The following is a 24,668-nucleotide window of genomic DNA, read 5'->3' as shown; positions in this document are numbered from 1 at the left end:
CCCCATTCCTGCTGTCCTCTTGGCTGAGATTCAGAAAGGTCTTTTTTCAGCCAGTGTCAGAGCCGCTCAGCTGGGGAGGGAGGGAAGAAGGACAGGCGGGCAGGCGGGCGGTGGGGGAAGCCCAGGAGTAGGACCAGAGCTGTAAGCACTGCACTGGAGACAGGACAGAGGACCCAGCCTGTGACCAGCTGTGGAAACCCAGCCGGGCTTGCAGGGAAGCAAAGCCACCACGTTCTCCCTTGCTTCCTACTTCTGTGTGGGAGCTGGGGGATTCCTAGGACAGGTTCCCCCACCCTCTGGTCAGAGCATAAAACTCAGAAGCCGGGGCTCTTCCCTGCCCACTTTAGAAGTAGGCCATAGCTCCTCTGACTTAGGGGCTTCAGTTTGTGGAGATGCCAGCAGCCCGTCGATTTCCTGGCCTTGAGCTCTCCTTCCCGCTCCTGGCCAGACTGCGGCGACGGCTGTACACAGTGAGTGAGGGCCTGGGGGTGGGAAATGGACTGGCTCTGGACATGGTCAGCCCCTCTGTGGTGGCACTGCACAGAGGGGCCGGGGTAGGCATGACTGAGGGACACCTTCCTGAGGTGTGTGGGTTGGAGTGCTTTTCCTTTCTGTGGGCTGCATTCATCCGTGTGTGTGTGTGTGTGTGTGTGTGTGTGTGTGTGTGTGTGTGTGTGTGTATGGGGGGTGGGCGTTCTGGGTGGTCAGTCTAGTGTGTGCTTACATGCAGGCCATTGAGCCATGTATGTCACACACAGCTGGTGTCGATTCCACACCAGGCTATGGGGTACACACATATGGAGACTGCCTGAGCTAGAGGTCACTGCTCTAGTCCCCTGTACTTCACAGACAAAGAAACTTGGGCTGGAGGGAGACTCCAGCCTCAGCCGTAGGAACAGGACTAGAACCCCTCCAGACTCCTTTTTCATTACCAGGATCCCAGCTCTTCCTGGGTTTCCTGTGCTCTCACCCCTTGGGGAGCAGGGAGGGAGCTGAGCAGAGAGAGAGGTTTCTTAGCTGGTCAGTCAGGGAAGGCAAACCAGCTGTGCTATGCTTTCCAAGTAGCTTCAGAAGAAGGGCCTCTGGGATTCACTGAGCCCTCCCTGTCCAAGATATGACCCTGAGCTGTTACCTGGAGCTAAAGTAGGGATGGGGAGCCTGGAGCCCAGGGCTTGAGGGAACCCTGATGGCTGCTTGTCCTGATGGGGGTCAGTAGCCCTGCCACATAGCCAGTGGATTCATTTTGTTCAGGGCCAAGGCAGTGACTGGGGTCTGGCCCAGCGATTCTCACTACCCACCTTTGGGCTTCGCTCTGGGAAGCAGTGGTGCCTGACACTTTGTTTGCAAGCAGATGGGTTTGTTGAGCATAAGAGAGTCCGTACAGCTAATGCTTAGAACCGACATAGTAACTATAGCTTTTCCCATTTTATTTTATTGTGTTATTTTATGTATATGGGTGTTGCCTGCATGTATGTCTTTGCACAGTGTGTACTGTGCCTGAAAAAGCCAGAAGAGGGAGTCAGATCAGCTGGAACCCCAGGTGATTGTGAGCTGCCATATAGGTGCCGTGACTTGAACCTGGGTCTTCTGGAAGAGTGTTCTTAATCTCTGAGCCATCTTCTAGCCCCATAGCCATAGTTTTGAAGTATTAATATGTTATTCTTGTTGCCCTTCACAAAGTTAGTAGAAATGTTACATGCTGCATATATGTAGAGTTAAACATGGTGTCAGCTAATAATATTTGATCAGATAATAGGGAAGTAGTTTATAGCATTTATGTTTTTTGTCATTTACTGGTAGAAGTAGGAAAGAGCAGGAACACTCAGACTCAGTAGAGCCACTGAGTTTCAAGATAATAACGTCACATTCTTCACCAATGTTTTTCATCCAGATAGTGAACTCTTGCCCTGTTCCAAATAACTTCCTCAATTTACATGGTAAACATTTTACACAGTTCAAGGAAAATCTGGCCCCACTGAAACTACAAAAGTGTTTTTATATTAAATGTAAGATGGAACTTAAATCCCTGGATTCTGATGATTCTAACAGTTTTTACCTGCATAAACTAAGCCGTGTGGAATTTGGGTGTTCAGTTTTGTCCAGTGTGTTCCAGAATAACTAATGTTCTTATCTCCCTACCACCTGCTGACTGTTACACACACACACACACACACACACACACACACACCGTCCCTACACATGCACTATGACAAGCAAACATACCCCCCCCCCCCATGGTTGCACAGTCCTTAGGAGAGCCATTCAAACAAAGGGCTACAGCTCACTGTTTGGAAGCCACCCACCAGCCCAGTTGCCTACCTCACAGTCCCTGGTTGAAGAGCCAGGGTTTGAACCAAGGGTTTATAATTCTCATTTGTAACTCTTTGTGCTGTGCTGATCTGCCTGGGAAGATCTGAGCTCCTGGAACCATGTTGGCAGAACCACTGGGAACTGTGGGAGCAGGAGGCTCATGCTGAGCCTGGGTGGTGTGCGCCTGTTCTCACTGCATCTGTGTTGAGGGAGCACTGTGTTGAGGAGATGGTCTCCTGGCCCCTAACCAGACAGATGGTCTCGGGTTCATCTCAGCTGCCCCAACTCAGATGTTTCAGGTAGCAAGAAAGTGCTTTGAGTTCTGTAGGGTGTGGGTGACCTGAGGGCACTGACGGGCAAGTCTGCCATCTGCTCGCATCCCTTGGCCCCTCAGCTATTCTTTTGTTTCTACAGAGGCTGGGGAGCAGCAGCATGCAGCCGGAGGAGGGAACAGGCTGGCTGTTGGAGCTGCTGTCCGAGGTGCAGCTACAACAGTATTTCCTGAGGCTCCGGGATGACCTCAACATTACCCGCCTGTCCCATTTTGAATATGTCAAAAACGAAGACCTGGAAAAGATTGGCATGGGCCGGCCTGGTAGGTAGCCCACAGGCCTTGCTTTCTCTTCTATTTACCTTGTTTGTATTCAGCATGGCCCAGCACAAGATGAATCTCTCTGTCATGGCTGCGGAGAGCTTGAGTGGGAGGCATGAGTAGAGGGCTGTTCTCAGGGCATCCGGCGAATGGTTTGTAGTTGGTTGTAGTTGGAATGGTGATTTGGAATTTGAGAATGGAGTTTTAGAGTTGTGGGCACTCAGGGTTAACTGCATACACCTTTTTGGTTTTTCTCCCTAGGTGCTAGGTATTGAAGTTAGGGCCTTACCTGTGCTACTTGGGTGTTCTGCCAGTGAGTACATCCCAAGCTTCCTTGCCCCCATCTCTTTTTAAAGAGATACTGGGAACTGAACCTAGGTCCTTTCATGTGCTAGGCAAGGGCTCCACTACTTTAGCTCTGGCCCATCCTTTCTGCACTTTGTGGTTTTGAGACAGAATATGGCTAAGTTACCCATTTCTATTGCTCTGGCAGACCATGGACTTAACCTCCTCCTGTCTCGGCCTCCCTGATAGCTGGGGTTGCAGGCCTGTGCTATCAGTCTGCTCTCAAGTGTTTGATCAGATATTTGTGGGATGTATTTCCTGTGTCTCCTTTGTTTCATTCTAAACACCAGTGGGTTTAATGCCAAGAGATCTACAGTGAGAAGAGGTGACAAACTCTCACATGGGGCTAGAGAGATGGCTCACTGGTTAAAAGTATGTACTTATAGAGGACTCCAGTTTGTTTCCCGAATTTAAGTCAGGTAGCTTGTAACTGTCTGTAGCTCTAGGGGTCTGACACCTTTTCTGTCTCCATGGGCACCCTCACACATAAGGCATATACACACGCTGTCACACAATACATAAAAAATTTTTAAAACGTCTTTTAAAGAACATCTCTTGGTCTGCAAACACATTGATACTTTAATCTTTTGCTTCTTTCTAAACTTAAACTCGAAGTTACCATCTAAAAGTGAGAAATTTATCAGGGGTTGTGGGAGGAAGTTAACATCCATGAAGTTCTGGGTTTAATTTCCAGCACCCGAAACACAAACTTCTCAAGAGGTAGAGACAGAAGGATCAGTAGCTCAAAGTTATCAGGGATATAGCAAATTCATCCAGCCTGGGCTACAGTAGACTGTCTCAGAAAACCACAGTCAGAAACCCTACTGTGTCCAACTCAAAATAGCCAAATGTTTTACAAGCTTAAAAAAAAAAAAAAGACAGTAACTTCTGCTACTTTTGGCTAGATGGTTGATTTCTCGCTTATTTAGGGACACCATTGCTGTATAAAATACCGTGAGCAAAGCAGCTTGTTGAGGAGAGGATTCATTTAGTTTACATTTTCACAGCACTGCTCTTGAAGGAAATCAGGACAGATGCTTTCAATAGGACAGGAATCTGGAGGCAGGAGCTAATGCAGAAGCCATGGAGGGATGCTGCTCACTGGCTTGCTCATCATGATTTGCTCAGCCTGTTTTCTTATAGAACTCAGGACCACCAGCCCAGGAATGGCATCACCCACAGTGGGCTGGGCCTTCCCCCATCAGTCATTAATTAAGAAAATGCCCTATAGGCTTGTGTACAGCCCAGCCTTATGAGGCGTTTTCTCATTTGAGGTTCCTTCTTCTCTGATGACTCTAGCTTGTATCATATTGGCATAAAACCAGCCAGCACAGTGTCTGATGTCAGTAGCATAAGAAAATGTTATGGGAAGTAAACCTTAGAATGGAGACAATTGTATGTATTTCCTTACCTGAGTTGTCTGGAGAGTTGTCAAGGTAATTGACCACGACGACTATTCGGTTTTGATGAGTAAACACCTCCAGCCAGTTTGAGAATCACCCAGAGTAGAATGTAGAGACTGGGTGAATGAAATTCCTAGTAAGCAACTGGTTGAGTTGGTGGCATTGGGTTGAGCAGATATTGGGTCTATCCCGGGAACTGAGGAAGCTGGTCAGGTGAACAGCAGCCTCTTTGGGAGGGTGTGTGAGCTGTCTGACAGACCTCTGTTCACTTTGCCTCCTTGCAGGCCAGAGGCGGCTGTGGGAGGCTGTGAAGAGGAGGAAGGCCATGTGCAAACGCAAGTCATGGATGAGCAAGGTATGTGAGTAAGTTGTGAGGGGTGGAGGGCACCCCACACTGCTGGCAGGCTAGGAGCCTTCTTTGCCTAGAGGTATAATCTCACCGATTCCCTCACACTTTGTACAGACCTCCCTCCTCCAGACTCTTATCTGGCAGGGCACTTGTGGTGCTGCCTGCCTAAGTGCCTATCTCTGCCACAGACAGACACGTGAACAGCCTGTGCAGTAAGGTTTCACAGACTCTATGTGCAGGAGCTGGGACTTGTTGACAAGTGTTCCTTCCTTTGAGTGTCGGGCTGGTGTCCAGAAAGGGGTAGCGGGGACTGTCTAGACATCTTTGCCTTGTTCTGTCTGCCCCCCAACACTCCCATGCACTCCCATCTTCGGGTCTTCAGGTTCTTTTGGTCATCTGGCTCTGCTGACAGCTTCCTTCCCCACAGTTCCCCCCACCCATCCTAATTTGGGTCTGTGGTGTTGTGAGTCCCTGATCTGACTCAGTGGAACTTTGCCCATTGTCTGGAAGACAATGAGAGAGGAAGTGAGCCAGCCAGGGCCTCCCTCCCTACTTCTGGCCTCAGAACTGGGGTGAGGGGTGAGCAGGACTGAACAGCTGGACAGGGATTGGGCCGTAGAGATTTTCTGGCTGCAGTCTGGCAAAGGGGCTGTCTCTTGAGAGCCTGTGGCCTTTTCTGGGGACACAGTCCTGGGCCATTGCCCAGGTTTTAGCAGAGGATGAATGTGTTGAGACCTATTGACAGTAGAAGAGAGAAGCAGTGTGGGATTTTTGGATCTTGCCCCAGCTCATAGTAGGTCTCTGGATGATCGGTGGCCCTCTGCAAAATTGTCATGTCTTCAGTAACCCAGCACCAGCTGTGTTACTCAGCCTACCATGCAGTACTATGGAAAGGCCCCTCTTGGCTGCAGTGGCTAAGGTGTATCTTGTAAGTTGAATGTTATTGGCAAATAATAGAAATGCACTTACTGGGAGGAGGGAATAGAGCCCCAAAAGGTCCTCAGACTTGAGTTGACCCTTAGTGTTTGATTTTGGGACAAGGGACTGATGTGCATATTTTACATACCAAAGCAGACCTGACCTCTAGGTTCTCCCAGCATCCCTCAGTCCCTACATGGCAAACTCTACCCCCAACTCAGACTTTTTTTAGCCCAGGGGCTGCCTTTCCCCCAGAGACTCTTCTCTGTATAATCCAGACATTTTGATATTTCTCTCTCCTTCCCCTTCTATTTCCCCTGAGCTCTCCCTCCTTTTCTTCTCTCTGTGCACACCCTTTCTCTCTTTCTCTCTCCTCTTCACCCCCACTTTCCCCATAGCTACTCCCCTGTCTTCAATCCTTGGGGCCAGAGAACTTGCCCACCCAAAAGCAGCTTCCCAATAAACCTGCCTTTAGTATAATCTAATCTGGTTTGAGTTGGCTCATTTTACCAGTGGGGAGAAATAACCTATCACTTAGCACATGCAGGTGAGGCTGCCAACTCTTAGGGAAGTGAGAAGAGTCTGTAGCCTGGCACTAGAGCTTTGGATGCCCCAGTGGAAGGACCAGGTCAGATTGCATGGCCAGGTGCATTCATTCATAGTCCTTCTCTTCCTGTCTCTTGACCTTTGGCCCTTCTTTCTCCAAAATAGGCCTTGGAGACCCCTCTAGTCTTCCTTCCTTCTCAGCCTTTGGCTCTAGGCGCCCCTCCAGAAATCCAGCTGTCTTCCCAGGCCCTTCTCCAGCAAAGACTGGCTTCATCTGCACCATATACACACACATAACACATACTCACGGTTCAACCTCAGACTAAAATTATCTTCTCCCCTGGGCAGGATGAAGGGCAGCCGACTCCCCAGGGAGGATAGAGACAGACAGCGCCAAATGGTTAACCCAGAGAAGGGGCCAGGGCTAAAAATGGACAGGGAGGTGCTTGGAGGGCCCCTCGGGCTCCTACCCTCTCTTTGTATGCTAGGGACAAGAGATGATCCTGTTTAGGGTTCAGGAAGGGAAGGGTAGGATGGAGAGGAGCCGAAGACAAGGGCTGGGGCTTGGAGTGTACCTGGAGGGCTTTGGGCTATCTCTGTCTTCACAGACTGTTTAGGGGTAACTTCAGCCACAGGCTGCATATTCATTTGTTCTTGACACCTACCCTGAGTTTCAGCTGTGGGTTCCCAGTCTGGGTAGTCTAGAAGTGTGTTCCTTTAACAGGCAGCCAAAGTCTTCTGAGTCTCACCAGAGGGTGGGACTGAGTGACTCTGAGCCCTGGGTTCCATCTGACTCCTGGCTGCTTTCAAACAGGTGTTCAGTGGAAAGCGGCTGGAGGCCGACTTCTCTTCCCATCACTCTCAGAGCGCCTTCCGGAAGCCCTCCCCCACCCCAGGGGGCCTGGCAGGGGAGGGGGCCCTGCAGAGTCTCACCTGCCTCATTGGGGAGAAAGACCTGCGCCTGCTGGAGAAGCTGGGAGATGGCTCCTTCGGTGTGGTGCGCAGGGGTGAATGGGATGCCCCTGCAGGGAAGACGGTGAGCCCTGGGGTGGGCACCTCTCCTTTCTGTCAGTGACTGGGGTCAGGTTGTACAAAGTACTCACCTTGAGCCATGTTCAGGTTTAACTGAGCACAGTGGTTTCTTTTTCCAAGTTTAAAAATAGTTTGCTTACTATGAAAGATTGGACACTGAAAAAAGAAAAGCCGAGGTTCCGCCGCCTGGCTGAGGAAGAGCTGCAGTTGTCTTCCCGCCACCCCAACCCCTGAGGGGGTTTTGTTGAGTTCATTTAAGATACTATTTTGTTCTGAGACAGCAGCTTGCTGGGTAGACCAGGGTGGCTTTGAACCTGCAATGACAAAGTATTTTCTGTCCCTTTGTCTTCCATCATGATATTGGATTGGCCCTGAAGAAGGTGCTGTGCCACTGAGCTATGTCTCTAGCACTAAGATAGAAACTTGATTTACATTTCAAGTCATAGCCTTTTTTCTCTTAAGTATATTAAAATTCTCTAGAGGATAACCACACATAAACACACAGGGGGAGGAGGGCGTTATACAGGTTATCTCAAATATATGCATGGGCCAGAAGCACTTCCCAGACAGTATTTTAATATTGCTAGTACTCAACAGGATTTGTCAAGCCCTGGCCACTCCTGCAGCCCCATAGATTACAGTGAGACTGTATTACTGTTCTGTCTTTACATTGCTCCTCTCTTAATATATCGTCACTGCTAATTTTGGAATTTTCCCAGGAAGAGGGGGCCCACATTTAGTGACGTTTAGAGGTGAGTCACCTGCCACCCCGAGGCAGCACAGGATTCAGCATATAAACAGATGGCATGCTTACCTACTCAGATGAACGGGTCTGAGACAAGGGCGTTTGCACCGAGTTGGATGGAGCTGTTAGCTCAGTGTTGGGGACCATGAAAGGTCTAACTCCCTGCTATTGCACAGGTGAGTGTGGCCGTGAAGTGCCTGAAACCTGATGTGCTGAGCCAGCCCGAGGCCATGGACGACTTCATTCGGGAGGTCAATGCCATGCATTCGCTAGACCACCGAAACCTCATTCGCTTGTATGGCGTGGTGCTCACACCACCCATGAAGATGGTGAGTATTTGGGTAGGAGGGAGGGTCAGAGAGCAACCTGCAGGTCTGGGCCCCCAGATGTGCTTTTCCTCCTGATTGCTTAGTCTCCTACCACATGTGTCAAAGGAATTTACCAGGACCGCCTAGTACTGTCATCTCTAGATTTTTCTACTGCTCATTGGCAAGGAGATGTGCCCATACGAATGGCTGGCCCTTGACTTGAGTCAATCTTTGGAGTTTCTAGCCTGGGCCCCTTTGGGGTGCTTTATTCTGGGGCTTAGGTTCTTCAGGTGGCCGAAGGGACAGGACAGACCTTGAATGCTCATGGTAGCTCTCAACAGACAGGTCAGAAACAAGCATTGAGTATAGCTATGGCATACCTCCAGGAAGAGACTGGAAACTGCCTCTCAGAGAGTGGCAGAGATCTCCCTGATTAACCTCTCTGTCTTCTGTGTGGCCTCAGGTGACAGAGCTGGCACCTCTGGGATCTTTGTTGGACCGGCTGCGTAAACACCAAGGTCATTTCCTCTTGGGGACGCTGAGTCGCTATGCTGTGCAGGTGGCTGAGGGCATGGGCTACCTGGAGTCCAAGCGCTTCATTCACCGTGACTTGGCTGCTCGAAATCTGCTTTTGGCTACCCGTGACCTGGTCAAGATTGGGGACTTCGGGCTGATGCGAGCTCTGCCCCAGAATGATGACCACTATGTCATGCAAGAACACCGCAAGGTGCCCTTTGCCTGGTGAGGGGCAAGTGTTGCTGGCTTTTAGGGCCTGGGCTCCACTTTAGTCTCAGCAGACCCATGTCTCCAACTTCTGGGGCCTCTCTTACCCACCACAGGACTATCTGCGTCTGCCAGTCCTTATCATTTCTGGGCCTAGGTGCCTGTCTTAAGGACTTAAATGTTTGCACGTTCACCCAAGGAATTCTCCAGGGATACTAGAAGGCACAAGGAATCCTAAGGGCATGTACTTGGTGGGGTATTAAAAGGCTTCCTGGAGAACTTGCTTTTAAATGTATGGCAAGTAGCCAGGCAAGAATGGTCAGCAGGCTTATCTTTGTAAGCTGGTGGCAGGCCAGAATAGATTGTGCCACATCTTGTATGCAGTGACTAGTGATATCCATGGTGGTACTTCGTCTGCCTTGGGTCCTGGTTGGGCTGATCCTTTGCTGAGATCATGGAGTCTCCTAGTGCCAGAGGTAGCTAAAGGGGTAACAAGGAGAGGTCCCAAAGACCTTCCCTTTGACCCTCATCTTCTGCCAGGTGTGCCCCTGAGAGCCTGAAGACACGGACTTTCTCCCATGCCAGTGACACCTGGATGTTTGGGGTCACACTGTGGGAGATGTTTACGTATGGCCAGGAGCCCTGGATTGGCCTCAATGGCAGCCAGGTGAGGGGGGAAGGGGTAGGTTCCCCATAGGGTGGTTGGGAGTAATCCATTTCCGGTTTCCACCTGACCCTGTTGGAACTGGTTCTTTTCTGGTAGACTCCCATGTCTCACACATCCTACGTTGAGGTGGGATCTCTTAAGAGCTTAACAAAAGACAAGGGGTAGCCCAGAATGTCCTAGGACAGGCATGGGGGTAGGAGGACATGGATGAGAGATCTGAGTCCTGGGCAGGGTTAGGGCTGGGAAGAAATGTCTCCAGCTCTGGGGATGGAGCCTTCTTTAGGAGCAGAGCTTCCCTGTGGTGGGCAGGTGTGTCAGGCAGCATCTTCAGCTGAAGGACGGGTGGGAGGGAAAGTAGGAAGTGAAGAGGCTGGTGCTCTGCTGCCCTGACCTCTGCACCACCCTGACTGGCAGATCCTGCACAAGATTGACAAGGAAGGGGAGCGCCTGCCCCGGCCTGAGGACTGCCCCCAAGACATCTACAATGTAATGGTCCAGTGCTGGGCCCACAAGCCGGAGGACAGACCCACATTTGTGGCCCTTCGGGACTTCCTGCTGGAGGTGAGGGGCAGATCTGCCGACAGTGGTGGGGGGAGTGCAAGCAAGTAGGGCAGTCCAAGGCTTAGTCCTGGACTAAGCAATGACCTGTTTCTGCCCCCAGGCCCAGCCTACTGACATGCGGGCCCTTCAGGATTTTGAGGAGCCAGATAAGCTGCATATCCAGATGAATGACGTCATCACTGTTATCGAGGGAAGGTAGGGCTGTGGACTATACTGGGATGCTGGAAAGGACAGGAGTTGGAGAGCTATGTAGACCTCTTCTGCCTCCGGGAGTCCCATGGCTGCAGGCAGGCAGGAGTGGACGTGTCAGAGGTCACAGACCTCACTCTGCTGAGAGCTGCTTTGGTGGGATTGTCCCTGCCTAATCTCAGTCTCACAGCCCTTTGCCACTGGGCTCTAGCCCTAACACAGTGTGTATTAGGGCTCAAAAGCCCTTGTGCTGAAGACTAGGCTGGGGCCCAGCCTGGCCATAGAATTGGAGACCAGCACTAGAATTGCTGAGTGTTTCTGGTTCTCCTCCTGATGTCTCCAGCATTGGATTTTCCCAACACCCCCAGTTTCTTGAGAGAAGTTCTTAATGTAGCTCACGCTGGCCTTACACTCCGTATTCTCCTGCCTCTGTCTCTCAAGTACTGGGCTTATAAGTGTGAGCTGTCATGCCCCATGCATAGCAGTCTGACCATTTCCCTTGGTACCTTTCAGACCCCCAGACCCTCTCACCCTGTTCTGCCTCATCCTTTGAGCAACTTTCCATCCCTCCTGTTGAGCCTCCCAAGGTTTCCTAGTCATGGGACCTCCCAACCCATTCCTTTCCCAGCCCTTTCTGGTAAGGACTGCTGTGTGTCTGACCAGCTTGAAACTCTAGCTTCCCAGCAGCATCGCTTGAATCAGTTTTCTACCCACATCCCCATGTTCCTAGACCCAGCACCTGCCCTGGCCTCACCCTCTGCTGGCCCTTCCTCCAGTCATCTGATCCCCAGAGTCTGAGGAACTGGCTGGGCCCAGGGCATCTCTGCTTGGGATTGTGGGTAAGTGCTGAGGACCAGGAAGAAAAGTGAGGCAGAGGGGGATTCCCTGTTCCCCCTGTGACTCAGAGCTGGTCAGGATGGCTTTCAGTGTATCTGCCTTACTGAGGTTGGTGAGTGGGGTGAGTCTCAGCCTGAGTCAGTGGAATGGACCCTGGAAGTCTTGGATTTACCTGTACCCATTGTGGCCCTGTTCCTTTGCCACAGGCCAAGGCTCACTCTCACGTTGGGCTCATGTTCCATTCTTGGAACAAGAATGATGTTGTAGCAGGTTATAGAGAATGGGAGTTTGAGGAGATAGTAGAAAGAAGAGAATTGTTAGTTATGACATGGAAGGAGCCCCATGTGGGTCTGGACCTGACGGGGAAGGAAGGGGTGTAGGAGATAGTACTCTGCAAACAGCCTGAGATAGAAGAGTGCAGGTGGGTGGGAGACCTTCTACGAGGTACCTAGCAGAGACTTACAGCCAGAAGCTGGCCTGTTGCCATCCCTACATACAGGAGCCAGAAAGCCCTGGATCTAACTCCATCCTGTGCTCCTCTGGCCCCAAGTCTTTACCAGTCCTGTTTCCTGCTCCAGTTGGAGCCTATGTGTCTCTAGAAGTGGTGCCCTGGGTCACTGAGAGCAAAGCCAGCTGCAGGAGGGGTTAGGGGAGTGGCTCTTCCTGGGAGGTTGTCCTGGGTGCGCCCTGTCCTGCCCTTCCGCCCCAGGCTCCTGTTGGCTTCAGCTGCTAATACTGCCATAGCAGATGGTTCAACTTCTAGAACGCCTTCCTCTGAGGTGCCAGCTCTTACTTGGTCCCTAGGACTGCTCAGGAGGTGGGAGTGGGCCTGAGCGTCCGTGGTTACTGGAGATTTCCTCTACCTTCTCACCCCCGGACTGCTGTGTTTGTTTGCCTGCCTTGTCTCCATGTCTCCAGGTGCATGAGCATTGAGTGTCTGTTGGATTAGGTTTGTGACTCTCTCTTCCTTATCTCTTGTCTCCTGGCCTTGTGTTTCTCTTTTCTGAAACTGTCTTTAGTATATTTTCTGATCCCAGCTCTGACTCTGTAGTCTGGGACTGCGAGCTCAGTCTATAAGCTCAGTCCTCAGAGTTAAGGGCAGATAGAAGACACCTAGGTTTTCCATGAGCTAGGTCTAAGGGGCTCTGTCTAGATTGGGAGGTATGCCAAGAGCATGGTGGCACATGCCTTTAATTCCAGCACTTGAGAGGCATAGACAGGAGGATTTCTGTGATTTGAGGCCAGCCCGATGAACAGAATGAATTCCAGGACAGCTGGGGATTACATAGAGAGACCCTGCCCACAAAACAAAACAAAAACCTAAAAAATACAAACAGACTTGAAGATCCAAGTGATGGCTGGCCTTTCCTGAGGGTCTTATGTAGAGGGCAGGGTGGCTGACAGCCCCTTTGTGTGGTTTTTCAGAGTGGTATTGAGTGGAGGCAGAGGAATTGAAATCCATTGGCAGGTTCTTGGCCTGGCCTGCAGCCTCCACTTCCTATGGTAGGAGGGGAGGAAGGCATTGAGTCTGTGCCCTCGAAGGGACAAGTTAGGGTTATGTGTGGCGAGCAGAATGTTTGGGTAATGAGTACCTCAGGAGGTGGGCAGAGTAGAGTTAAGGCTAGCGCCCAGGAAAGTGAGGGGCTGCCTTGTGGAGGAGCTGCTGGTGTTGGGTGTGGGGCAGGCGTTGCTGCCCTGTGCTTTTCATGGGCAGCTCTGTTTGTGTGCTGAGGTCCCTTTCTCTCTTTGGAATGGGTCTGCTATTTTCAGATGAGACTTTTTCTTTTCAGGGTGTTGTCCTTTCTCCTTCCTTCCTTCCCTGCCCATCCTACCCTAAAGGCAGGGAGTAATCACATGGTGGCTGTGTCTGTGGTGGGCCGACAGGCAGCCTTAGAGACCAGAAGGCAGCTGTGGCAGTACACAGCACCTCCCCAGCTCCTCTGGTGTGGCTGTGTTTCCCAGGAGGCCCTCTGGCTCTGGGACAGATACTGTGAAGGTGAGGAGGAGACCAGCGGTGGTGGTGTGGTTGTGTTCCCAGCAGCATGGCTATTCTGGGTAGTGCTTTAACCCAGAGTCTACCCATATTATCAGGTATGAGCAGCAGATGCAGGGGCCTCCGCAGTCAGCTTCGGGGCATTTGGAGTGTCCAGAGAACTGTATTCTTTTCCACTTACTCACTTGCTGTGAGGGCCTCAGCTCCGGCTTACTCTGGGTCAGGTCTAGGTTTGCTCGAATTTTGTCTACAGAGTGCAGACGAAGATCTTCATGGTTCACCATACTGGGAATTCCGAGTTTCCTTTCTGGACCCCTTATTGTAAGGCAAGAATAGGCCTTGGCCTGAGAAGATGGGGAGGATGGCAGGCCTGGATCCCCACAGCTCTGCTCTCAGGTGGTACAAAGCCCCACAGAAGAAAAGGCCTGGGTTTCCATGAGTTCCTACATGTTGAAGATCTTCATGCCAAGGCTTCATGCTGGGAGGAATGATCCCAAACTCACTGCTACCTTTGGCTACTGTATCACTTAAAATTCCTAGAACCCTGCTGAGGGTCTAGTGGTCCTAAGGAGGCCAGGGCCAGGTGCTGGCTGGAAGAACACAGGTGCGTCCTGAGAGCACCCTGGTTTTGCAGGATTAATTGATCTGAGTACTGGGTCTTCTGCGATTGTTCTGGTAAATGTACCTGTCAGGTCTCTTGTTTCCTTGTTTGTAGACTGAAGGAAAAGTTACTGACCTCCCCGAGGAGCCTAGACTAACACTGAGCAAATAACCAGGCCCTCTCCAGGGCGTGGCAGGTTATGGTGTTGCTGTTGGGGACAATGTTGGGTGGCTGGACTGGTCTTGAGGCCTTATCTCTAGTGCTTCACCTGCCAAGGTAGTCAGGTTCCATGAGCAGGGGTCTTAGTCTGAGAAGGGTCTGTGGTCACCTCCATCCCCATACCTGGTATTCACCACGCTATCTCTGTCACACAGGGCTGAGAACTACTGGTGGCGTGGTCAGAACACACGGACGCTGTGTGTAGGACCCTTCCCTCGAAATGTGGTGACCTCCGTGGCTGGCCTGTCAGCCCAGGACATCAGCCAGCCTCTACAGAATAGCTTCATTCATACAGGGCATGGTGACAGTGACCCCCGCCACTGCTGGGGGTTCCCTGACAGGATCGATGAGTGAGTATCTGGAGAGACAACAATGACCTGGTCCTGGGCTCCTGGGACTAGTAGCCCCTCACCACAGCACACACAAGCTCTCACAGGCTGCAAAGATGGGGCTGTCTGTTACTGATGGGAAAGAGCTGTACATATGCTCTGAAAGTGTGCCAAAGGCCATCCCCAAGTCATTTCCCAAGCCAGGGTACAGGAACAGTTAAGGCCTTGTCTTGTTGGCTTTTCTACCAAGTGGTGTCCATCATGGAAGCTTGGGGTCCCAGTTTTTCCTAGAGTGGGAAGTTGTTGGGCAGTGAGATAACCTTTGCCCCTTGGCTATGGAAGGTGTTACCATACCACATCTTGAAGCTTACACATGCTCTAGTCTCCTAACCCAAGCCTATGTAGACACTGGCCCTCCAGCCCTGCACATGAACACAGGTCTTCCTGTTGTGGGGTGCCGGTAACAGGCACAGATAGGAACTTTTCCAGGGCAGTTCTTGCTGGTCCCACAGCATTGTATTGTTAGGAGAAGGATGAAGAGAGTTGGGGGCATATGGCCCATGGAGGCACAGCGAGGCCTGGGGGCAAGGGGGATGCCTCTGGGAATCCCTTCCCCCTGAGCGACCAGCCACATGACAGTATAGAATAGAGTTTATTCAGGTCATGGGGGAGTTAAGAGGGCAGTAGAGACAGAGAGAGAGAGAGAGAGAGAGACAGACAGACAGACAGACAGAGAGAGAGAGAGAGAGAGAGAGAGAGGAATAGAGAAGTAGAGAAGAGGCCGGCCATGAGCACATGAAGCGAGAGGGGGAAGGGAAGGGGAAGAGAAGGGGTAGGGGTGGGAAAGCAAGGCTGTAAAAGAGCAAGAGAGAGAGGAGGGGGCAAGCAGCCTCTTTTATAGTGTCAGGTCACTGGGGTAGAGCATCCCTGGCTACTGCAGGGTAATTGAGAGGTGGGTTTACAGAATCCCAATAGTATTCTCCCCAGTACAGCTCTGCACGTCTGTGGGCAGAGTGTCTCTGTGCGCAGTTTCCACTGCGCTAAAACCCAGGGGAGGAACTCAAGGGTGAAAAAGTCCCCAATCACCCCTTCTGGCACACAGGGAGACACTTGGGAAGCAGTTCTCTCGGGGCACCTGCATCTCCTTCAGGGGTTTCCAGAGTTTAGAGCCCCTGAGCCTATGAGGTCAGCTCTCATGTCTGTGAACAGGTCCAGGAGGGAACTTAGAGAGCAGCTGCCCCTGCTCTGTGCCCAGATCTGTGCTCTCCTTCTGGCGAAGTGAGATCACTGGGAGTCATCTGGGAATTCCAAGAGTTAGGCTCTTCTTGGTATCTATCCTAGTTAGCCTGTAAGCTCTCCTGTCAGCCCTCCATGCCTCTGTGGCCCTTTCTCCACTGCTTCCTCCTGAGACTAGTAAAACAGCCTTTGTTCTCCCATGTCTCACCTCCCAGAACATTAGGCCTCTGCCTCACAGGAACCAGGTTAGGGTCTATGAAAGTAGGGGGAGGGGAGGCCCTTACAGCTAGAGGCCTGCACCCTCTATCCCACTTGTGCTGTGCCTGAGCTAGCTCAGCCTCATTCTTCCAGGCTTCAGTCAGTCTTGGTGACTCATTCCCAGATCCCAGATACACCGGCAGCTTAGGAGCTGGGGTGAGTCGGGGAAAACACTGCACAGCTCAGCGTCCTCCCTGATTCCTGTCATTCATCAGGAAGCTGCCTCCTGCCCACCCTTGTAGGGGCTAACAGCAGATGTCCAGTCTCCCGGGAGGATCTGGGAGCCTTGTGACTCAGGTCTGCCTCGCAGCTTCCTCTGAGATGTGTCTTAGTCTTTGCACTGTTCCCTAAACACTCAGGAGGAGTGTGTGTGTGTGTGTGTGTGTGTGTGTGTGTGTGGTCCTACACATCTGCCAAAGATGTTCTCTCTCTCCCCCCCCCCCCTGACCTGGTTCTCTCCCAACAGACTCTACCTGGGAAACCCCATGGACCCTCCTGACCTGCTGAGTGTGGAGCTGAGCACCTCCCGGCCCACTCAGCATCTAGGACGGGTGAAAAGTAAGAGCCCTTCTGTTCCTTGGTGTTTCCAGTTCACTGGCCACCCTGAGCCTGCTGTTCTTCTCTGGGGACAGTCGGGTCAGGCAGCAGGTGGGACAGCTGGATCCCTGGCTCTGGCTATGCGTGGGGTGAGAGCAGAGACGCAGTGTATCCGCCGAGGAGGGGATCCTTGGGTTGGTCCTGCAGCCTCAGCTTCCTCCTCCCTCACTCCCTCCTCACCAGGTTCTTCAGACCTTGGCTTCCCTTACTTCCCCCAGTCACTCTCTCCTCTCCCAAGACAACACCGTGTACCCCACTTTGGGCTCCATCTCAGCCAGGAGCCCCATCGCCATCCTCCCCCCAGATCCTGTGCCTGTCATTCTGGAACACAGTTGTTCCATACCGCCTCCCCATCCCCATCTTCCGTTGGGTTGTGCATTTGCTCACTCCTGTTCATCTCTCTCTCCCTCTCTCTCCTCTCTTTCTCTCTTCCCACTCTTCCCCCTCCTTTTCCCTCCCTATCCCTTCTCCCTCTTCCTCCCTGTCCTCCCTCTCTCTATATATAAACTCACCCCTGCCTTGCTTGGCCATTCTTCTTTTCTGCCTCCCCTGTCCGCATGGCCTTTCTTACAGGGGAGCCTCCACCTCGCCCACCTCAGCCTGCCATCTTCACTCAGAGTAAGTGGGGCTGTTCAGGATGCCTTGGCCCCTGCCCCCGCCCCCTTTCTCCTCTCTCTCCTCTTCTGGAAGGTACAGAGCCCTGGCGGCTGGCCGTGTGTAAAGGGAAGCGGGTGTGTGCTGTGAGCTTTTGGTGCTAAACTGACCTGGCATGCCTTCCTTCCTCATCTTTGCCCTCAAAGCCTGGCTTGATCTTGCTCTGCTGTGGCTTGGCCAGCCTCACACTGCAGAGGCTGTTTGGGATGTGGTGGTAGCTATCAGGAGCTCTGTCCTCTGAGGAAAGCTCCTGTTGGCCCATGTCTGCTGTAATAGTGTGCCACAGTAGAAATGAGGGGAGGGATCAGTAACCAGGAGCAAAGAGCAGGGCTCTCGTGTAAGGGATTACACGATCAGAGGTAAAGGCATGTTGCCTGCTTTAGCTTAGGCACAATTGGGGGTCTCTCCAACCTACATTGGGTCCTGAAGGCAGAGAAGTTCTATCTTGTTTGAGTAGGGTCAGGTATGCTCTTGGCAGCAGGGCTAACCTAGAGGGGACTTGGCAGGGCACAGTTGGTGGGAACACTTGGCTAGGGGACTTGGCAGGGCACAGTTGGTGGGGACACTTGGCTTTCTTTGTTTCATACATTTACCTCCCTTGTTCCCCATTCATATCTGACACCATCTCCCTGTTGGGGTCTTCCTTTTTATCGCAGAGCCAACATACGACCCTGTGAGTGAGGACCCAGACCCCCTGTCCAGTGACTTCAAGAGGCTTGGCCTGAGAAAGCCAGTCCTGCCCCGAGGGCTGTGGCTGGCAAAGCCCTCAGCCCGAGTGCCGGGCACCAAGGCAGGCCGCAGCAGTGGGGGTGAGGTCACACTCATCGACTTCGGTGAGGAGCCTGTGGTCCCAAACCCACGGCCCTGTGCGCCCTCCTTGGCACAGTTGGCCATGGATGCCTGTTCTTTGCTGGACAAGACACCGCCACAGAGCCCCACACGGGCGCTGCCACGACCTTTACATCCCACACCTGTGGTAGACTGGGACGCTCGCCCGCTGCCCCCACCCCCTGCCTATGATGATGTGGCCCAAGATGAGGATGACTTTGAGGTCTGCTCTATCAACAGCACCCTAGTGGGTGCAGGCCTCCCTACTGGGCCTAGCCAAGGCGAGACCAATTATGCCTTTGTACCTGAGCAGGCACAGCTGCCCCCTGCCTTGGAGGATAACCTATTTCTTCCACCCCAGGGTGGGGCCAAGCCACCCAGCTCAGCCCAGACTGCAGAGATTTTCCAGGCATTGCAGCAGGAGTGTATGCGACAGTTACAGGTCCCTGCTGGCCAACTGACCCCCTCCCCTACCCCAGGAGGTGATGACAGGCCCCAGGTGCCACCCCGGGTACCTATCCCCCCTCGGCCCACACGTCCACGTGTGGAGCTATCTCCAGCTCCCTTAGGTGAGGAAGAGACAAGTCGGTGGCCTGGACCTGCATCCCCTCCCCGAGTGCCTCCCAGAGAACCTCTCTCTCCTCAAGGTTCAAGGACCCCAAGCCCCCTAGTGCCCCCTGGCAGCTCTCCACTACCACACCGGCTCTCTAGCTCACCTGGAAAGACCATGCCCACCACCCAGAGCTTTGCCTCAGACCCTAAGTATGCCACACCACAAGTAATCCAGGCTCCTGGCCCACGGGCTGGCCCCTGCATCCTGCCCATTGTCCGTGATGGCAGGAAGGTCAGCAGCACTCACTACTACCTGCTGCCCGAGCGCCCTCCGTACCTAGAGCGCTATCAGCGCTTCCTGCGGGAGGCCCAGAGCCCCGAAGAGCCGGTCGCCCTGCCCGTGCCCCCACTGCTGCCCCCGCCCAGTACTCCAGCCCCGGCTGCCCCCACTGCTACCGTCCGACCTATGCCTCAGGCTGCCCCAGACCCAAAGGCCAACTTCTCCACCAATAACAGCAACCCAGGGGCACGGCCACCATCCCTGAGGGCCACTGCTCGGCTGCCACAGAGGGGCTGCCCAGGGGATGGGCAAGAGGCTGCTCGGCCAGCAGACAAGGTCCAGATGGTGAGTGCCAGACCCGCTTGAAGGTGAAGGGCAGGGGTCTGAGGGACCCAGAGGAATGGGCCCAAGTGGTGCTGATGGGTGGGTGTGCCCAGCTGCAGGCCATGGTGCATGGGGTGACCACAGAGGAGTGCCAGGCGGCCCTGCAGAGCCACAGCTGGAGTGTTCAGAGGGCTGCCCAGTATCTGAAGGTACCATCACTTCCTGCCTGCCCTGGCATTTAAGGGCCCTGAAAGCTGGTTCTGCTGTCCCTGACCCTACCCTCTGGCTTTGTGTCCTGTCCCCCATTCTGTTCTGGTACCCTTGACTGTAGTGTGTCTCATGGCAGCAACACCCTCTGCCCCTCAGGTGGAACAGCTCTTTGGGCTGGGTCTCCGGCCACGGGTGGAGTGCCACAAAGTGCTAGAGATGTTTGACTGGAACCTAGAGCAAGCTGGCTGTCACCTTCTGGGTTCCTGTGGCCCAGCCCACCACAAGTGAGTGAGTTACACACTATGTCCTACCTCCGTCTCCCAGGAGGGCTGTTTTACCACTGCGGGAAACCTCCTCGTCTCTGAACGGCCACATGTAGCCAGGGAGTCCCCAGCTGGTAGGAGACAGGGCAGGTACAGTGCCACAGAGGCAGGTGGTCTGGCTGGAAAAGCACCCTCCCATTGACACTTGGTGTTTCTCGTGAATTGATGGATGAAAGAGACAACTGGGACCCTTGGGTGAAGCAGGCAGCATCTCTGGCTCCTCTCCAGCTGCCCGAGTGGCCACAGAGCAGCATTATAGTCCTGATTACTTAGGCATATATATATATATATAACCTCTATTGTCATATTTCTGTTTAAAGTGCCAGTTGGTGCTAGGGAGAAGGGTGGTGGCTCAGCCAATGAGGTACGAGCACGGGAGCCTTTGAGTCCCCACAGCCCACGTAGACCAGATGCAGAGCTTGAGCCTTTGCCACCCCACTGTTCCCACAGGAGAGATGGAGGCAGTCACGGGGTTAAGGGCTAGCCTGGCGCATAGCCGCAGAAAAACAACAGACCTGGTCTCAAGAAGAAAGGCGAGGTTTCCTCTGATCTCTACATACTTGTGTGGCACGTGCGTGCCTGTATTCAAGCACAAGTGCTCACCCCCACACCTTTCTTTAGATATGTTAGTATTAATGCTTTCTGAAGGCATAAACGTCCAAAGAAAGTCTCATTACATTTTTACTACACGTTTATGTATGTACACACTTAAAAAATAAAGCATACAGATTAATATTAATTAAAACATCTGTCAAGCCCAGAAGTGGTTAAACAGGCAGGGGTGAGGTCAGCATCCTCTCAGGAAGCAAGCGTGGCTGGGTGCTGGGAGGGAGGCACCCCAGCGGGGTCAGTCTGCTGCTTTTATGGTACAAGCTTGGGCACTAGTCAGAAGCAATGGGAAACACGGTAGGAGAGGGCTGTGGCTTTCAGCATACACTGAGCTCAGTGTCCTGCTGTGGTTGTCCTTAATCTAAGAAGCTTCCTGTTGTCCTCAGGTACTCCAGCACACAGTAGTGCTATTAAGTCATAGTGTACCCAAAAAGGTACTTTAGAGTAAGTTCTAAAATTATTGCCTAAAGCTTTTTTTTTTTTTTTAAATACATTGCATGGTACCTAAAAGCAGTAACTCCCTATGGTGACCTGGGATTCCCCTTTAGCTGTTTAACTAGCTCATGTTGATGGATGAACTTTTTGGTTACTTCCTGTCTTTCAGACGCTGATGGTTGACTGGAGGGAGAGCAATGGTCTGCCCTAAAAGAACCTCTTGAACCTGTCTGTGGGACAAGGGTGGGGAGATGCCCTGTCTCAGGCCTGGAGGACCCACAACTGCCTGTGGCTCCCAGTGGACAGTGAGACCCAGGCAGCAGGGAGCTGGGAGCCACACCTTGCCCACCTCGCTCACCCACCCAGCGTTGTTCTGCACACCTTGGTTCAGCCCTCAGTGCCCCAACCAAGAGGTGGGAAGTTCCGAGTCTGGTAAAAGCAAGACAGGAAGCTGCCTGGCAGGCCCTGTGTGTGATCTGCCTCTAGCTCTGGATCAAGGCTGGGCTAGTGGCTAGTGTGTGCCCCCAGGCTTTCCCCTGGGGGATTAGACTCAGAAGAAGCCAGGCTTGACTTGGACGGGAAGGATGTGTTGACTACATAGAAGGTTGGGCCAGCACCCAACAAGCCCTCCTCAGGGCTAGGCCCCTTTCCAGGGACCCCTGTAGGAATGTGGAGTGTCGGACAGAATGTGACCTGTGGCTTCACTGTGAACTCGTGGGCTTGGTTGTTCTTAGGATCTTGTACCTGTAAACAGCCTGAAGTGGCTCAGAAACAGAAGAGGCGCTAGGATCTTCTTTGGCAGGGCCCAGGGCCCAGGCCCTGGGTGTGGAAGGAGACCCCAGTGGCACCAGAACTTTCCTGTTTGACCCCTGTTCTTCCCCTGTTGCTATTTGATGTGTTCCCATCAGCCTCTGTTGCCAAAGTTGTTGTCCCAGCTATGGATATCTGCTTCTTCCAGAGAAATAAAGTTTGTTTCTATTTTATGTTACTCACTTGTACCTTCCTGTTTCTTGCCCTTTGGCCTCCAGTCTCAGGGTGCTGCCGTCTGGAGAAAGCAGCCGCTTATCACCACCTATAGATAGAGTAAGGAAGTGCAGGCCCAGGACATCCTATGCCTGTACCCTTACTTGCTTCATCTGGTCTGGGACTGTCACAGTTCCTGTGGGTTTCTGTAGGGCAGGACACACTTCAGGAGACAATCTCATAGCTTAGTTAGAGGTAGATTAGAAACAGATACCATCCACGCTTCAGTAGGGACAGCCATTTGTATGTTGTTTCTCTGAATAATGTATTTATGTGGTTCTGAATTCAGAAGGTACCAGAGAGTATTCAGCAGGGCATCCACCTCAACTGCCCACTTCCTCATCCTCTCTCCTTGTCATCTTTTCCTATGTGTTCCCCTTCTTTTAAATGAAAAACTTCTTGAAAATGTTCATAAAATTTTGGTTCAGCTCTTTGCTGTCCTTAGCAGTTACAGCCATTGTGGCAGTAATCTAGGTGTGTGGGCTGTTCTCACTGGCAAGACTGGGTGAGGCATTGTGGGTATTGAGCTCCGGCCATGGTGGAGACTGAGATTGTTCAGTGGTCACACCAGCAACAAGAGTTGGCCATGTGGTAAGCAGCTCTCTGGCCCTTCCCAGACTTGCCTGGTGGTAGATCGTGGTAGGAGTTTTTCATTTGCATGCCTCTCACAGTAAGTAGTAAATTTACTCCAAAGAGTAAATTGTGGGGCTGGAGAGATGGCTCTGAGGATAAAACTATTTACTGCTCCGAGGACACCTACATGGGAGCTCATGACTGTCTGTAATTCCATTTGCAGGGGATCTGATGCCTGACTTCTGTGGTCGCCACAGCAGTGCGCATGTATATGTGCAAGCAAAGTGTTCATACACATAAACATATTTTTTAAAGTAATTTGAGTTGGACAAGAGGGTGCAGAGGTAACGGTGTTCTCTGCATAAGCATGGAACCTGGATTCAAACCCTCAGCACCACTGTAAAATAAGTAAATAAAAAATAATCTGAAGCCAGGAGTGCCGGTGCATGTCTGTAATCCCAGCACTCAGGAAGCCAGGGCAGGAGGATCGGCATAGGTTCTAGGTCAGCCTGGGCCAGGCTTCATCTTGAGAGCTTGTCTCAAAAACAAGCAGAAAAGGGGCCAGTTAGATGACTCAGTGGTTAAAGGCGTTTACTGTGCAGGCCTGATAACCTGAGTTTGATTCCTGGAACCCACGGAAGGGAACAGACTCCCACAAGTTGTCCTCTGACCTCATATGTCCCCCCCCCTCCCGCACACACACACCAATAACGGCCAGTAAAGTCACTAAGGTTCCCTTTCTATATAATATCCTTGGTTCTTTTTAAGTGTAAGAATATGAACCAGTTTCTTGCCGGCTTTTAGGAAGCCCCTTTGAATCCCACAGATGATAAAAGCTGTAGGAAGAAAGATAAATCACAGAGTAAAGACATTGGAGGAAGGCATGGGGTTGTCAGTGAAGTCACTCAGGCCTTGGAGACAGGACCGAATTCAAGGTCTGCTTACATGACGACACTATTTAAGAACCCTGAAGAAACCTCCAGGAAGTGCTGGGTCGCTCTGGTGCTCCAGATTGCAGTGGGCTAGAAGCACAGGAGCCTTCAGAGCCGGCCATGCTGCAGTTAAAGGGACTGACTCCAGGTAGATATCCCCCCCGGCTACCTGACCTTCACCCTCTGAAGACAGGAAATGGTGGCAAGTGAACAGTGCGTGTGTGTGTGTGTGTGTGTGTGTGTGTGTGTGTGTGTGTGTCATAGTGTGCATGTGTTAAGAGTGGCATTTATGTGTGTGAGGGTATATGTTGTGTATGTGTGCATATATCATGTGTGTGTGTGTGCAAGAGACTGTGTGTGTGTGTGTGTGTCTATTGTCTGTATGATAGTTTATGTGGTATGTGCATGTATATACCTGGTGTGTATGTGTTAGTATGTGTGTGTGTATGTGTGAGTGTGTGGAGATGTGTGTCTTTGTATGATAAAGCATATGAAGCACAAACGTATCTTTGTGTGTGATAGTGTTTGTGATATATGAGAGTGTCTCTGTGTGATAGTGTGTATAGAGTGTATATGTGTGGTTGTGTGTGTATGTATGAGTGTGTCTGTGTATATAATGGCGTGTGTGTGTGTGTGTGTGTGTGTGTGTGTGTGTGTATTAGGGGAGGGAGTATAGGTACCTTTACATAAATGAGAAAGAAGCTGCCTCAGACTTGGGAACCCAGGCAGCCCCCCCCCCATGTCACACTATGCAATGTGTGTGGTTCTTTGTCCATGCAAATCCTAATTATATATATATAAATTTTATTTATTTAATGCATGTGGGTACACTGTCTCTAATCTTCAGACTCACCAGAAGAGGGCATCAGGTCCCATTACAGATGGTTGTGAGCCACCATGTGGTTGCTGGGAATTGAACTCAGGACCTCTGGAAGTGCAGTCAGTGCTCTTAACAGCTGAGCCATCTCTCCAGCCCCTAATTATATTATTAATTGCTATATTTATCTTAAATATATCTTAAATATCTTAAAGAATTTTGAAAAGGATGTATTCTAGTTAAGATGCCTAGAATTTAAAGTTTAATTCATTTTCTAAAGCCCTTATCTAGATTGGAGAAGACTTGTTGGTTTTTAAAAAAATCCATTTTTCAAGCTCTAAATAGTTGTA

General features: G+C 51.7%; 1 protein-coding gene across 12 annotated transcripts in view; it reads left to right on the top strand.

The window, feature by feature from the left end:
- The window catches only part of TNK2 (tyrosine kinase non receptor 2), a 37,178-nt gene extending 15,217 nt beyond the window's left edge, over window positions 1–21,961 (top strand). The window contains exons 1-16 of one of the 12 annotated variants that reach the window (XM_080919069.1): window positions 131–470; window positions 2,725–2,905; window positions 4,935–5,005; window positions 7,278–7,499; window positions 8,417–8,569; window positions 9,012–9,289; window positions 9,812–9,938; window positions 10,353–10,499; window positions 10,600–10,694; window positions 14,494–14,688; window positions 16,628–16,719; window positions 17,332–17,376; window positions 18,069–19,417; window positions 19,510–19,605; window positions 19,763–19,890; window positions 21,143–21,961. In XM_080919069.1, coding sequence (XP_080775195.1) covers window positions 393–470; window positions 2,725–2,905; window positions 4,935–5,005; window positions 7,278–7,499; window positions 8,417–8,569; window positions 9,012–9,289; window positions 9,812–9,938; window positions 10,353–10,499; window positions 10,600–10,694; window positions 14,494–14,688; window positions 16,628–16,719; window positions 17,332–17,376; window positions 18,069–19,417; window positions 19,510–19,605; window positions 19,763–19,890; window positions 21,143–21,149 — 3,264 coding nt within the window. In that variant the 5' untranslated portion in view covers window positions 131–392 and the 3' untranslated portion in view covers window positions 21,150–21,961. Of the gene's footprint in view, window positions 1–130; window positions 471–2,724; window positions 2,906–4,934; window positions 5,006–7,277; window positions 7,500–8,416; window positions 8,570–9,011; window positions 9,290–9,811; window positions 9,939–10,352; window positions 10,500–10,599; window positions 10,695–14,493; window positions 14,689–16,627; window positions 16,720–17,331; window positions 17,449–18,068; window positions 19,418–19,509; window positions 19,606–19,762; window positions 19,895–21,142 lie in introns of those variants that run through there. The other 11 variants (XM_080919070.1, XM_080919068.1, XM_080919063.1 and 8 more) reach the window with 11 other exon arrangements.
- The last annotated feature ends 2,707 nt before the right edge of the window (window positions 21,962–24,668 follow it).

Source organism: Micromys minutus (genome assembly GCF_963924665.1).
Source record: "Micromys minutus genome assembly, chromosome: 7".
NCBI classification, from domain to species: Eukaryota; Metazoa; Chordata; class Mammalia; order Rodentia; family Muridae; genus Micromys; species Micromys minutus.
Note: the sequence above shows the minus strand (reverse complement) of the source record. Positions and strands in the feature narration are given on the sequence as shown.